Source organism: Moschus berezovskii, chromosome 8 (genome assembly GCF_049115385.1).
Source record: "Moschus berezovskii isolate FMDL1 chromosome 8, NW_MosBer_1.0, whole genome shotgun sequence".
Lineage (NCBI taxonomy): Eukaryota > Metazoa > Chordata > Mammalia > Artiodactyla > Moschidae > Moschus > Moschus berezovskii.
In genome coordinates this window covers 49,442,541-49,456,496 of record NC_142467.1, presented here as the reverse complement: position 1 = coordinate 49,456,496, position 13,956 = coordinate 49,442,541, and the positions used below count along the sequence as shown (strand labels likewise).

Genomic DNA, 13,956 nt, shown 5'->3' with positions numbered 1-13,956 from the left:
AATAGTATCTTTGCAAGCAATGATCCAGCAGAAAAGTTGGTAGAGTCCTAACAATGTAACATTTACACAGCAGTCCTGAGATAGGGAGCTCAAGCAACATCTACCTATACAATGTTACAGTGAACTAAGTTGAGGTTTTCAGTTCAGTTCAGTTGCTCAGTCCTGTCCGACTCTCTGCGACCCCATGAATCACAGCACGCCAGGCCTCCCTGTCCATCACCAACTCCCGGAGTTCACTCAAACTCATGTCCACAGAGTTGGTGATGCCATCCAGCCATCTCATTCTGTCGTCCCCTTCTCCTCCCGCCCCCAACCTTTCCCAGCATCAGAGTCTTTTCCAGTGAGTCAACCCGTCGCATGAGGCGGCCAAAGTACTGCAGTTTCAGCTTCAGCATCAGTCCTTCCAATGAACACCCAGGACTGCTCTCCTTTAGAATGGACTGGTTGGATCTCCTTGCAGTTGAGGTTTTACCTTAGTTCATTTTAAGAAATGAGAAGGAAGCATGCCCCACAGACTTGCATGCTAACTGCTGACTTCACCTCCCCCAAGCACTGGCATGCTACTCCAATCAGCCATCATGAAACCAAACAAGACACACTCAAGCTTTGTCTGCTTTATTTCACTACATGAAGTTAAGCAATAAGGCAAAATAGTAACCTGTCATTCATAAAGACCAAGGAGTGCCTCTCATTCCCAAAATGGACCAAAAAGGATATTTCTTTACAAATACGCATGACATTTACCACATTAAGTCTATAAACAGTCTGAACAAAAGAAAACTCTAGTGGGCCAATCAAATCAAAAATTCAGATTCAGTTCCCCAAATTGTAGTTTCTAGTGCTAATGACATCTAATTTGCTTGTAGTGGTACACACTCACCATACTTTAAAAATCTTGTACCTGATCTAATATAAAAAATGAACAAATAAAAGTCCAAATTCACCAGCTGCAGATATTGAACCACTTCTACTCACACACAGAATTACCAGTTTGTACTGAAAACTATCTAGAGGAAACATTAAATCAATAGCTCTGTTATTCTGCAAGTTAATTTGGCTTCTGAGGAAAAAATTCTATGATTAAATTGTTTTTGTGTTTCTGTGTCACATGGGGGTGATGAGACCCGTTACTTCAACGTTATTTCTGGGAACAAACACCAGCTATATGCCATAAATGCGTAACAGTGTGTAGTCTGTGCAAACATGTAAACAGAGGACGTTATTCTCTACCTTGAGGTTCATCTCCTCCACTGGCAAATATGCAGCACTGGCGTCACAGCAGGCTGTAGCAGGTAGTGTAACAGAAATTAATTTGACACTTTGTTCGGTCACAAAAACTTAAAACTATTTCTACAGTTTGCAAATGTGTCATTATACAACACGCTGCCCCAACTCCTAAGAGGTTAAACCTTATTACTGTCATAATATTAGAGATATGAGTTCTTTTTTTCTTACACTGCAGCATATATATTACTTTGTGGAATATTGTTTCATCATATTGGTTTGATCTTAAGAGTACTATTTAGTGTCTTTCAAAGGTTTCTTAAATATTTCTACCTTCCAAGGGGAGCTGAAAAGTTACTGTGTCCTATATTTTAAATTGCTATATACATTTTTTTTTTAAACTAAAGGCTTGAACTTAGAAACAAAACCAGGGTATAAACAGGAAATTTCTCTTTCCCCCAAAAGTCTGTTGGCCACTTGCTAACAATACATTTATGGAAATGTGGCGCAGCTGGTGGTCTACTTTGTCAAGTCTCATTTTAGAAAACATCACAGAAACTAAGGTTGGCAAGCCAACTCCAGGATACCGAGTGAAAACAGCGTGTGTGTTGTGAGGCAAGTATTCTGGGCTGCTTGCTGAACTATTTTATGGTTTATGATCAAAATGGTCTTATTTGACAAACCGTATGATAAAAGTCATAAACTCAGGAGGGAGGAAGGTTTTTTCCTAACATCCAGTTTTGGATTCAAGAGATTACAAATGTTACTTTCCTCTTCAATCACTGGAAAGAACATTAGTTCAGATCATGATAAAAATCTAACCTTTAAGATATTTTCTGCATTCCAGAAGTGAACTTGCCCACCAAGTTTTCTTTGGGGTCTTTCCAGGTCCCAAATACTCAACAACTTACTGAGTTAAAGAGGCAGAGAGGAGAAGGGGTGCGGAGTAAGACATATAAAGCATGCCTCCCTGTGGCAGCATCAATCCCTGGATATTGTGGCAACAGTTAAAATGAATAGAATTTGCCACCCCAGTGACATGACATGCAATTGCTTCCTTCTCAAATTTTCCCTAGGAGAAAAAGTTCCATATTCTGCTGGGAAAAACATTTTAAGAGCAACTAATACGTAAGTATCCTACATTCACTTAAAGAGGTCAAATGAAGGTGCCCTAACTATTTCACAGGTCTTTCCAATCATCGCAAAACTAAAGACAATGTGACAATTCTATTTTCCTGTCAAATGGATGGAAGCCAGGAGGCAAGGGAAGGAATATATATTTAGAGTGCTAGACTATATCCAGTGGAATGCAAAAAGCAGTTGGTACAACACTGAGACCAGTGCCAGGTCATCAATAGCAGGTCTAACTTTTGGTTATTTTACGTTTTCATCTGTGAGATTTATGAGATCAGGTCGGGAGATAGTATGGACAGTTTCTCAAGTGGTCAATTGAATGCCACTCCAAGGAACAGCCACCCCTTTCTTGGGATGGAACTATGCTGTTGTGAGTCAACGTGCAGGGGTTCAGTAAGGGAGACACAGACTTAAGGGTGTGAACAGAGGAGAGAGCCAGAGGTACAGCAGTCACTGTGTCCCTAACGCCTTGCCGATGCGCCCACCCTCCTAGGAATAGGACTCAGCAGTGCATGGTACATCATTATAAACAAGGTCTAACGAAGCAGCAGCTTCTACATTTTAACGCAGGTTCATGGTGATACTGTCCTTTGGGATCTGCCCGCCAGTGGAACATTTTAAGGAAGAAGCGGGCCCAAGCTGAGTTCCACATGCTGGGTGAGCCAGATGACTTCTGTGCCCTGGTCAGTTTCTTCGATGGGGCGGATGGGAGTGGCCAGGTTTTTAAAATCATGCTTCATCTTAAAGCACACGGTCACTTCGCCCTCCTCACGTTGTGGGGTCACTTTGATGAAAATACCCACTTTGTTGGCCTTTCTGAAGGCTATAATGCTATGGAAGGAAATAAGCACAGCATTAGGCAGGTCACAGGTCAGCCAAGCCAGTTAGACTCACAGTCATTTCATGGCCCACAGGAAATCTCCAATGACAAGATACAACCAGAATCCCATTTCTCAACAATGAAGAGTTTCTTCAGCAAAATGCCGATCTCCTTATCTTATTACAAAAGTAAAGTACTGTCATAAAACTTAGGAAAAAGTAAATCTTTCTTATTTTCCTCTTCAGTACACAGAGAAAAACTGTCAACAGTTTGGCTCTTAACCTACTACATATTTTTCCATGCACTTACACTTTTATGCTTTTTAAACCAATACAAAAGGGACACACTATTCTGTAACAAGCTTTTTTCCCACTGTTTATCACAAACACCTGTCCATATTGGTATATATAGATCTTCTCCATTTTACTTAATGGGTGCATAGCAACCATAATTTGTTTACACTGATTTCCTGTTACAAACGTATCTTCACAGTATCTTTTATAAACATGTGGTAATATTTCTACAGGATACAGATTGATGCTAACTCAGAGTTTTAAAGAATTTCTGGAATATCATAAATCAGTGTGTCTTGTAAATAGCCTCTGTGAATTAGGAATTTTTAGAATAGAAAAAAATCTCTAGTTCAAGTTTCCATCTCAGTTTTCTAATATGCACTTGAAGTTTGTGTTTGAACATTTAGCTTCAAAAGTAAAAAACAATGAAATAAACAGAACTTGATCTACTATCCAAATGATACTCAACTATTCTAAGTTACTGAAACTAAACATTTACATATTATCCACTGTTCAGTTCAGTCCGCTCAGTTGTGTCCGACTCTTTGCGACCCCATGAATCACAGCATGCCAGGCCTCCCTGTCCATCACCAACTCCTGGAGTTCACTCAAACTCATGTCCATCGAGTTGGTGATGCCATCCAGCCATCTCATTCTCTGTCGTCCCCTTCTCCTCCCGCCCCCTGTACTATTAATTTCCAGATACCTGGAAGTCCTATAAAGCACAATAATATGAAATATAATTAAGCATTATACTAGCACAACCATTTTGAACTAGAACTGTCGTGCTGGAGAAGACTCTTGAAAGTCCCTTGGACTGCAAGGAGATCCAACCAGTCCATTCTAAAGGAGATCAATCCTGGAAGGACTGATGCTAAAGCTGAACTCCAATACTTTGGCCACTTCATGCAACGAGTTGACTCACTGGAAAAGACTCTGATGCTGGGAGGGATTGGGGGCGGGAGGAGAAGGGGACGACAGAAAATGAGATGGCTAGATGGCATCACCGACTCGATGCACATGAGTTTGAGTGAACTCCGGGAGTTGGTGATGGACAGGGAGGCCTGGCGTGCTGTGATTCACGGGGTCACAAAGAGTCGGACATGACTGAGTGACTGAACTGAACTCTTTTATTTATATTAGATTCATTTTAAAAATTCAATTAAAAATAGTTTTAAAAAAAGTCTTTCTAGCCTTAATTTCCCAGGCAACCACTGATGCCTGGGAAGCTTTAAAAAAAAAAAAATTCAGATTATTGGTGCCTACCTAGACCTGCTAAAGAGAAGCTGTGGGGACTGAAACTCTATACGGAATACCCCCCCGCCAAAAAAAAATTAAAACACCCAACCTGGCGCTTTCTGAAGTTAACCCAAGTGTTGTGATCACTGTACTAACCTCACCTTTGCTGTCACTTGGTTTTTCTAATTTGTCCCATGTTATCATATTTGTTCTCTCCAGAATCTTGGTGAGGAAGCTTTTAATCATTTTGTTAAAAAGCCTTAAATATGCCCTATACTAGTGTACTAAGTGCTATTTCTTTTCAGCTCAAAGTACATTCTTTGTTTTCTTAATTTATTTTCTTGGCCGCACCACACACCTTGTGGGATCTTAGTTCCCTGAACAGGGATGGAACCTGGGTCCTCTGAAGTGGAGGTTGGAGTCCTAACCACTGGACTGCCAGGGAATTCTCTAAGCCCACTTTCGGTATCTTGCTTTGTGACACAGGATTCTTCTAACCACACTCCTGCTTTTTAGGCTGGCTCCCTGTCAGGCGCCCTTCAGGGGCTCTAAGAGAGACCAGGAGCCTGTGGGAAGAAGGGGCTGCTCCTCCAGGTGAGCCTCCTATCTCCGTGCAGCTCCAGCGGGCAGCACCCCAGCAATGCATCTTCACTCAGGAAGTGGCATATCCAGGTGGTTTTCCAACTGCATAACCAGCTTCAGCATGCCACCCCTCCTCTGCCAGCCTGCCATGCCAGCACTAATCAGGCAGTGTCCCCTCCCTCCCCATTTCCCAGAGGTCTGAGTTGCAGCTCCAGGGGACTCCTCCTTCCTTCAAACTTCTAAATTCTAATCATTTTAACCATTTTTCTTTATCCTCTTAGCCCTAGGCATGGTAACTGCTTCACTGAATTGCCATCTCTGGGATATTTTAGATTTCTTTTTAACTTTTAAAGTTACTCAGTTAACAAGTCTTCATATTAAATTCTCTCTGTTCAAATAACAGATGTGATTTCTGCTTTTTAGACTGAAAGCTAACCAAAGTATTCCTCATCTGGGAAAGGTTTGACTTTTACTTTTCAGTTAATAACTGAGAAGTATTAGGTATGAGAGAGTAAAATCTATTAATCATTCAAAGAGGGAAAGGTGGCGGGGAAATCGACAAATCCAGTGATAAATTTCTGGGGACAGAGTACTGTACCCTGTACACAACCATTAACACTCACCTGAAAATTTTTTACAATGGGAAACAGAGGTTAAAATAACTGTGCTTACAGAATGATCCTAATTATGGAAATATTACTGGTGTTTATCTCTGGTGGTGAGATTTTATTTTCTTACTCATATATATGATTTAATATATCATATATATTAAAGCTGGTAAAGAATCTGCCTGCAGTGTGGGAAACCTGGGTTCGATCCCTGGGTTGGGAAGATCCCCTGGAGAAGGGAAACGCTACCCACTCCAGTATTCCAGCCTGGAGAATTTCATGGACTCCACAGTCCATGGGTCGCAAAGAGTTGGACACGACTCAGCAACTTTCACTTTCACTTCACTAATATTATCTTCATATGTATCAGTTAATAATAATAAACAGGAAGAAAAAATTACTTAAGTTTAGGTAAGAAAACTGAGATCTATCAGTGGGCCTCCTGTAAACCAGCCAACTGTGGTGTGTGGGTAGGTGGGTGGGGGGCGAGTCACAGAAAGATCACTCACTCAGGATCATCCTGAAAGTCCTGGGGTTCTGCCAACTCATCATACTCCGCTGCTGCATCCTTGCCGGCTAAAACAAGCTCTTTGGGAGGCACCACCACCTGGACAGCAGCACAGAGAGGCTGGCCTCAGAAGGGGTCAGAGCACTGCACAGCACTCATCCAACAGAATACAGCAAAGCACTGCCCTGACCCAGACAAACAGAAGGAAGCAGCAAGTTTCAAGAAACATACAACATTACTTCACTTACAAAAAGTTTAAGAACAAAGAAATTTAAGGGAATGGAAAAGTCAAGAGGGTGCTTAGTTCACTGGAGTTGCCATGGGTAATTCAAGTGGGAGCACATGGGGGCTTCAATTGTGCCTTCAATGTTTTATTTCTTAAGGGGCTGGTGGAACATGGGTGTTTGTATATTGTTCTCTATACTCTGTGGTATAAAAAAAGAAAAAGAAAAAGGAGAAACACATAAAACATATAAAGCAGAAACATATAACATAAAACAAAGGAGAAACATAAAATATATAAAGGAGAAACTTAAAACTTCCAACAAGCACAAGAAGACTCTACACATGGACATCACCAAATGGTCAATAATGAAATCAGACTGATTATATTCTTTGCACCCAAAGATGGAGAAGGTCTATACAATCAGCAAAAACAAGACCAGGAGCTGACTGTGGCTCAGATCATGAACTCCTTATTGCAAAATTGAGACGCAATTGATGAAAGTAGGGAAAACCACTAGACCATTCAGGAATGACCTAAATCAAATCCCTTTGATTATACAGTGGAAGTGACAGATTCAAGGAATTAGATCTGATAGAGTGCCTGAAGAACTATGGACGGAGGTTCATGACATTGTACAGGAGGCAGTGATCAAGACAATCCCCAAGAAAAAGAAATGCAAAAAGGCAAAATGGTTGTCTGAGGACGCCTTACAAATAGCTAAGAAAAGAAGATAAGCTAAAGGCAAAAGAGAAAAGGGAAGATACACCCATTTGAGTGCAGAGTTCCAAAGAATAGCAAGGATAGATAAGAAAGCCTTCCTCAGTGATCAATGGAAAGAAATAGAGGAAAAATAATAGAATGGGAAAGACTAGAGATATTTTCGAGAAAATCAGAGATACCAAGGTAACACTTCATGCAAAGATGAGTACAATAAAGGACAGAAATGGTATGGACCTGACAGAAACGGTGGCAAGAATACACAGAGAACTGTACAAAAAAGATCTTAATGACCCAGATAACCATGATGGTGTGATCACTCACCTAGAGGCAGACATCCTGGAATGCGAAGTCAAGTGGGCCTTAGGAAGCATCACTACAAACAAAGCTAGTGGAGGTGACGGAATTCCAGCTGAGCTATTTCAAATCCTAAAAGATGATGCCATTAAAGTGCTGCACTCAATACACCACAAATTTGGAAAACTCAGCAGTGGCCACAGGACTGGAAAAGGTCAGTCTTCATTCCAATCCCAAAGAATGTTCAAACTACCGCACAACTGCACTCATTTCACATGCTAGCAAAGTAATGCTCAAAATTCTCCAAGCCAGGCTTCAACAGTACATGAACTGTGAACTTCCAGATGTTCAAGCTGGATTTAGAAAAGGCAGAGGAACCAGAGATCAAACTGTCAATAATCTGTCTATAATCTGTTGGATTATAGAAAAAGCAAAAAAGTTCCAGAAAAATACCTACTTCTGCTTTATTGACTATGCCAAAGCCTTTGACTGTGTGGATTACCACAAACTGTGGAAAATTCTTCAAGAGATGGGAATACCAGACCACCTGACCTGCCTCCTGACAAATCTGCATGCAGGTCAAGAAGCAACAGTTAGATATGTTCCAGATATGGAACAACAGACTGGTTCCAAATTGGGAAAGGAGTTCATCAGTTAAGGCTGTATATTGTCACCCTGCTTATTTAACTTACATGCAGAGTACATCATGTGAAACGCTGGGCTGGAAGAAGCACAAGCTGGAATCAAGATTGCAGGGAGAAATATCAATAACCTCAGATATGCAGATGACACCACCCTTATGGCAGAAAGTGAAGAAGAACTAAAGAGCCTCTTGGTGAGAATGAAAGAGGATAGTGAAAAAGCTGGCTTAAAACTCAACATATAAAAAACTAAGATCATGGCATCTGGTCCCATCACTTCATGGGAAATAGATGGGGAAACAGTGGACACAGTGTCAGACTTTATTTTTGGGGGCTCCAAAATCACTGCAGATGGTGACTACAGCCATGAAATAAAAAGATGCAGCTCCTTGGAAGAAAAGCTGTGACAAACCTAGACAGCATATTAAAAATCAGAGACATTACTTTGCTGACAAAGGTCTGTCTAGTCAACGCTATGGTTTTTCCAGTAGACATGTATGGATGTGAGAGTTGGACCATAAAGAAGGCTGAGGGCTGAATAATTGATGCTTTTGCACTGTAGTGTTGGAGAAGACTCTTGAGAGAGTCCTTGGACTGGAAAGAGATCAAACCAGTCCATCCTAAAGGAAATCAGTCATGAATATTTTATTGATAGGATTGATGCAGAAGCTCAAATTCCAATACTTTGGCCACCTGATGCAAAGAACTGACTCCTTGGAGACGACCCTGATGCTGGGAAAGATCGAAGGCAGGAGAAGGGGACGACAGAGGATGAGATGGCTGGATGGCATCACCAACTCCCTGGACATGAGTTTGAGCAAGCCCTGTGAGTTAGTGATGGATAGGAAGGCCTGGCGTCCTGTAGTCCATGGGGTTTCAAAGAGTCAGACACAACTGAGCGACTAAACTGAAACGAAAGGAGAAACAGTGGTTCCAACATATTTTCTGAAATGGGAATATTGGCTTTGTTTATGGCCATGAAAAACAGTTTTCTTCAGACTTAGCCTTTGCTTATAACTAGGCTTCAACTTTGCTATGTTAGAGGTTAACAGATAACAATGTTAATAATATTTCTAATTATGGAAATAAATGTGGCTGGGGAGCTGAAAGGGAGAGAAAAGCAGCAAATTCATAAGCTGGGTATATTTACCAGGCACTTATTTCTATCTGCATAGAGACACTGAATAGACAGCTCATTAGTCAGAGAAAAGTTCTTGTTCTAAAATTTCATGTACTAGATGAATCATGAAATAAAATGTAGAAAGGTCTCAGTTCATTCATTCAAGTAATACTGAGAGTCAAAATCGCCTATTTTAATACTTAGTGCCACGTATACTCTATGTAAGGCAGAGGAACAAGAGATCAAATTGCCAACATCCACTGGATCATTGAAAAAGCAAGAGAGTTTCAGAAAAACATCTATTTCTGCTTTACTGACTATGCCAAAGCCTTTGACTGTGTGGATCACCACAAACTGTGGAAAATTCTTCAAGAGATGGGAATACCAGACCACCTGACCTGCCTCCTGATAAATCTGCATGCAGGTCAAGAAGCAACAGTTAGAACCAGATATGGAACAACAGACTGGTTCCAAATTGGGAAAGGAGTTCATCAGTCAAGGCTGTATATTGTCACCCTGCTTATTAAACTTATATGCAGAGTACATCATGTGAAACGCTGGGCTGGAAGAAGCACAAGCTGGAATCAAAATTGCCGGGAGAAATATCAAAAACCTCAGATACGCAGATGACACCACTCTTATGGCAGATAGTGAAGAGGAACTAAAGAGACTCTTGATGAAAGTGAAAGAGGAGAGTGAAAAAGTTGGCCTAAAGTTCAACATTCAGAAAACTAAGATCATGGCACCTGGTCCCATCACTTCATGGGAAATAGATGGGGAAACAGTGGAAACAGTGTCAGACTTTATTTTTGGGGGCTCCAAAATCACTGCAGACGGTGACTGCAGCCATGAAATTAAGACACTTACTCCTTGGAAGGAAAGTTATGACCAACCTAGACAGCATATTAAAAAGCAGAGTCCACCTAGTCAAGGCCATGGTTTTTTCAGTGGTCATGTATGGATGTCAGAGTTGGACTGTGAAAAAAGCTGAGCGTCGAAGAATTGATGCTTTTGAACTGTGGTGTTGGAGAAGACTCTTGAGAGTCCCTTGGACTGCAAGGATATCCAACCAATTCATTCTAAAGGAGATCAGTCCTGGGTGTTCATTGGAAGGCCTGATGATAAAGCTTAAACTCCAATACTTTGGCCACCTCACACAAAGAGTTGACTCATTGGAAAAGACCCTGATGCTGGGAGGGATTGGGGGCAGGAGGAGGAGGAGACGACAGAGGATGAGATGGCTGGATGGCATCACTGACTTGATGGACATGAGTTTGAGTGAACTCCGGGAGTTGGTGATAGACAGGGAGGCCTGGCGTGCTGCGTTCATGGGGTCGCAAAGAGTCGGACACGACTGAGTGACTGAACTGAACTGATTCTCTATGTATGGCTTCCCAGGTGGTGCTAGTGGTAAAGAACGAACCTGCTAATGCTGGAGACATACGAGACGCGGGTTCAATCCCTGGGTCGGGTAGATCTCCTAGAGGAGGGCATGACAAACCACTCCATTACTGTTTGCCTGAAGAATCCCATGGACAGAGGAGCCTGGCGGACTATATGGTCCACAGGGTTGCAAACAGTTGGACATGACTGAGGTGACTTAGCATGCATGCACATAGGCATACTCTATGTAAGCAGAGGGCATCTAGCTGAGGCACATCAGCTTTTAAAAGGAAATGTCACTTCCTTTGCATCTTGAAGAATGAGTATGCCTCATGCAAAAAGAGAGGTATGGTCATATCTGTCAGAAGAGTGGGATGGGAAGGAAGAATTCTAGGTAAAATGAGTAGCATACGTAATTCTCCAGGAACATTTGAGTTTATGACCCATTGGATCTGCTTGGATCTCAACCATTAATGTGCATGAACTAGAGAATGCTAGACTTAGTCATTTTAGGGAAGAGCGTAATGGAAAAAAGAGACGAGGATATTAAAGAGCTCTTAAGCTATGCCAAGAAATTTAGGATATTTCAACATCAGAGGGACACCAAACAAGCAGCCTGCCATGATCAAAGCTAAATCTTAGAAAGATCATCCTAATGGCAAGACAGAAGATGGGCTGGAGTGGAAGTGGGGGTGAACTAAAAACAGGGAGTTAGAAAGTTACGGTCATAGTCCATGTGAGAAAGGATGAAACCCCCCAAAAGGGCAGTGGCAGTGTGCCTGCGGATAAAGTAGAAAACTCTAGAGGTGAAATCAAGAGAACCTGAAGACTGGATGTGAAAATCAGAGTGTGGAATCCTTTAAAGCAGGTCAAATGAGGCCACTCCAGGAAAGTCAGGGTCACTCAGAATGAAGCAAAACACGCCTACCTTAGCAGTGCTGTTGATATTATCAGGGTCCCCCTCCTCGCACTCCAGAAGAGTCACGTGGGTGAGGTTCTCCACTGGATTCGTGAGAGTCAGGAGGACCTGGCTCTCCTGGGGAAAATGAAAGGTATCTTTCAGACATGCTTCACTGCTGCCACCTAGGTCCACCTTCTCTCATGATTGTATCACAGAGTCATCACCCTGTGCGCCCCTGCCTCCCACCATCACTCTTGAGCACCCCACCTGTACGTCTACATCACTGCATTCTTAAATGCTCATCAACTCCTGTATTACTTATACACTAGACTATATACTCTCTCAAGTTGCTATTTCACTGAAGAAATGGATCAGATTCCATAAAAAGGGCCAGTTACTAGATCCAGAAATTCTGAGAAATATACATTATCTAAGTGATTGTTTAAAGTTTATAACTCTTACTCTACCCAGGATGTCACTAGGACTTAAAAGAAGGAAGCCCTCATAAATAAAATACAGGAGCCACAGGCCAGCCAGATGTATCAATACAGCAAAAAAAAAAAGGCATATCAAGACTATAGAAGACTTTTAAGATTTCTTGAACTTTTTTGGTATGCTCTTTAGATTAGCAAAAAAACCTTTGAAATGAACAGGGACTATAAAAGTGTCTTTACTGCTGTAGAACATTCTGTAATTTGTTGGGAGGCATGTGTTGGAGTTAAGGACTCAAAGAACAGGGGCTGCTCTTTGAGAAACTGAAATCTATGACAACACACACACACAGAGATGGTGGAGAATCACACACACACACACAGACATTTAATCATACATACACACATGGGAGGAGAGCTGAAGCTGGCTGTGGGGTCTAACATCTCCTCTTTATACCAGCCATGATTCTACCACCATGTAATGTGCACCCTGCTCCTTCTGCATATATTTCAAAGATGCTATGATCAAGAATTCCAGCTTAAGGACACTTAAAATCTCAGTCCCTTTATTATTTCAAACTTTCTTCTTTTCTATCTCTTGCTCATTGAATCCTGTGTCAAATATGCACAGCCACCACGTACACTAAGCACACATCTTTGATCAATTAAAACTCTTCCGTTAATATACATGGTACTAACCTTCATGTAGCGAAGGTTGGGAATTGACATGATTCTCACTTCTGGGATATAATTGCTGTAAGTGAATAAAAAATGCATTAATGTTCATTGTAGTCTCTTAAAAGAAATTATTTCTTCCTATTAATTAAAACATGTCAGAGAAAATTTTGAAGATTCTTCTTATCACTACAATAAGAATTTAAGACATGAAATCAAACTGGTAATGAGCTCTTTCTGAAATCTCATGTGTACCTCTATATATCCATGCATCAGGGTAGATATCTCTCTTATGGATTTATTAGATATGTCTTTTGAGATTTTTATTAATTCATTTCTGTAAATCTATATGGCAACTGGTGATAAGATCCAACACTGATTTAATAATACATTGCAGGGGTACAAAAACAATACCACATACTTACCAAACACTTTTACAAAGCATTTACTCTGATTGCAGCCATGAAATTAAAAAACGCTTACTCCTTGGAAGGAAAGTTATGACCAACCTTGATAATATACTAAAAAGCAGAGACATTACTTTGCCAACAAAGGTCCGTCTAGTCAAGGCTATGGTTTTTCTCGTGGTTATGTATGGATGTGAGAGCTGGACTGTGAAGAAAGCTGATCGCCGAAGAACTGATGCTTTTGAACTGTCGTGTTGGAGAAGACTCTTGAGAGTCCCTTGTACCGCAAGAGGATCCAACCAGTCCATTTTAAGGGAGATCGATCCTGGGTGTTCATTGGAAGGACTGATGCTAAAGCTGAAACTGCAATACTTTGGCCACCTCATGCGACGAGTTGACTCACTGGAAAAGACTCTGATGCTGGGAAAGGTTGAGGGCGGGAGGAGAAGGGGACGACTGAGAATGAGATGGCTGGATGGCAACACTGACTCTGTGGACATGAGTTTGAGTGAACTCCAGGAGTTGGTGATGGACAGGGAGGCCTGGTGTGCTGTGATTCATGGGGTCGTGGAGAGTCGGACACTACTGAGCGACTGAACTGAACTATGTGCCAGGCAATACTTGAAGCTTGTTACAAATATTAATTCATGTAATTCTCATTGCAACTGCATTAAAGAGGTATTACTATTATCCCCATTATAAAGATGAAGACACTAGCCTTAGGAGAAGCAGCCTGCTGGAAGCGGCCAG

General features: G+C 41.5%; 1 protein-coding gene across 1 annotated transcript in view; it reads right to left on the bottom strand.

Annotated features, from left to right (window-relative positions):
- Positions 1-599: 599 nt before the first annotated feature.
- DCTN4 (dynactin subunit 4) overlaps positions 600-13,956 on the bottom strand; it is a 34,679-nt gene continuing 21,322 nt past the window's right edge. Inside the window, exons 10-13 of the mRNA XM_055429417.2 lie at positions 12,824-12,878; positions 11,721-11,828; positions 6,410-6,507; positions 600-3,189 (exon numbers count right to left, since the gene is read on the bottom strand). Of these exons, the coding sequence (XP_055285392.1) occupies positions 2,976-3,189; positions 6,410-6,507; positions 11,721-11,828; positions 12,824-12,878 (475 nt within the window). The 3' untranslated portion in view covers positions 600-2,975. The remainder of the gene's footprint in view (positions 3,190-6,409; positions 6,508-11,720; positions 11,829-12,823; positions 12,879-13,956) is intronic.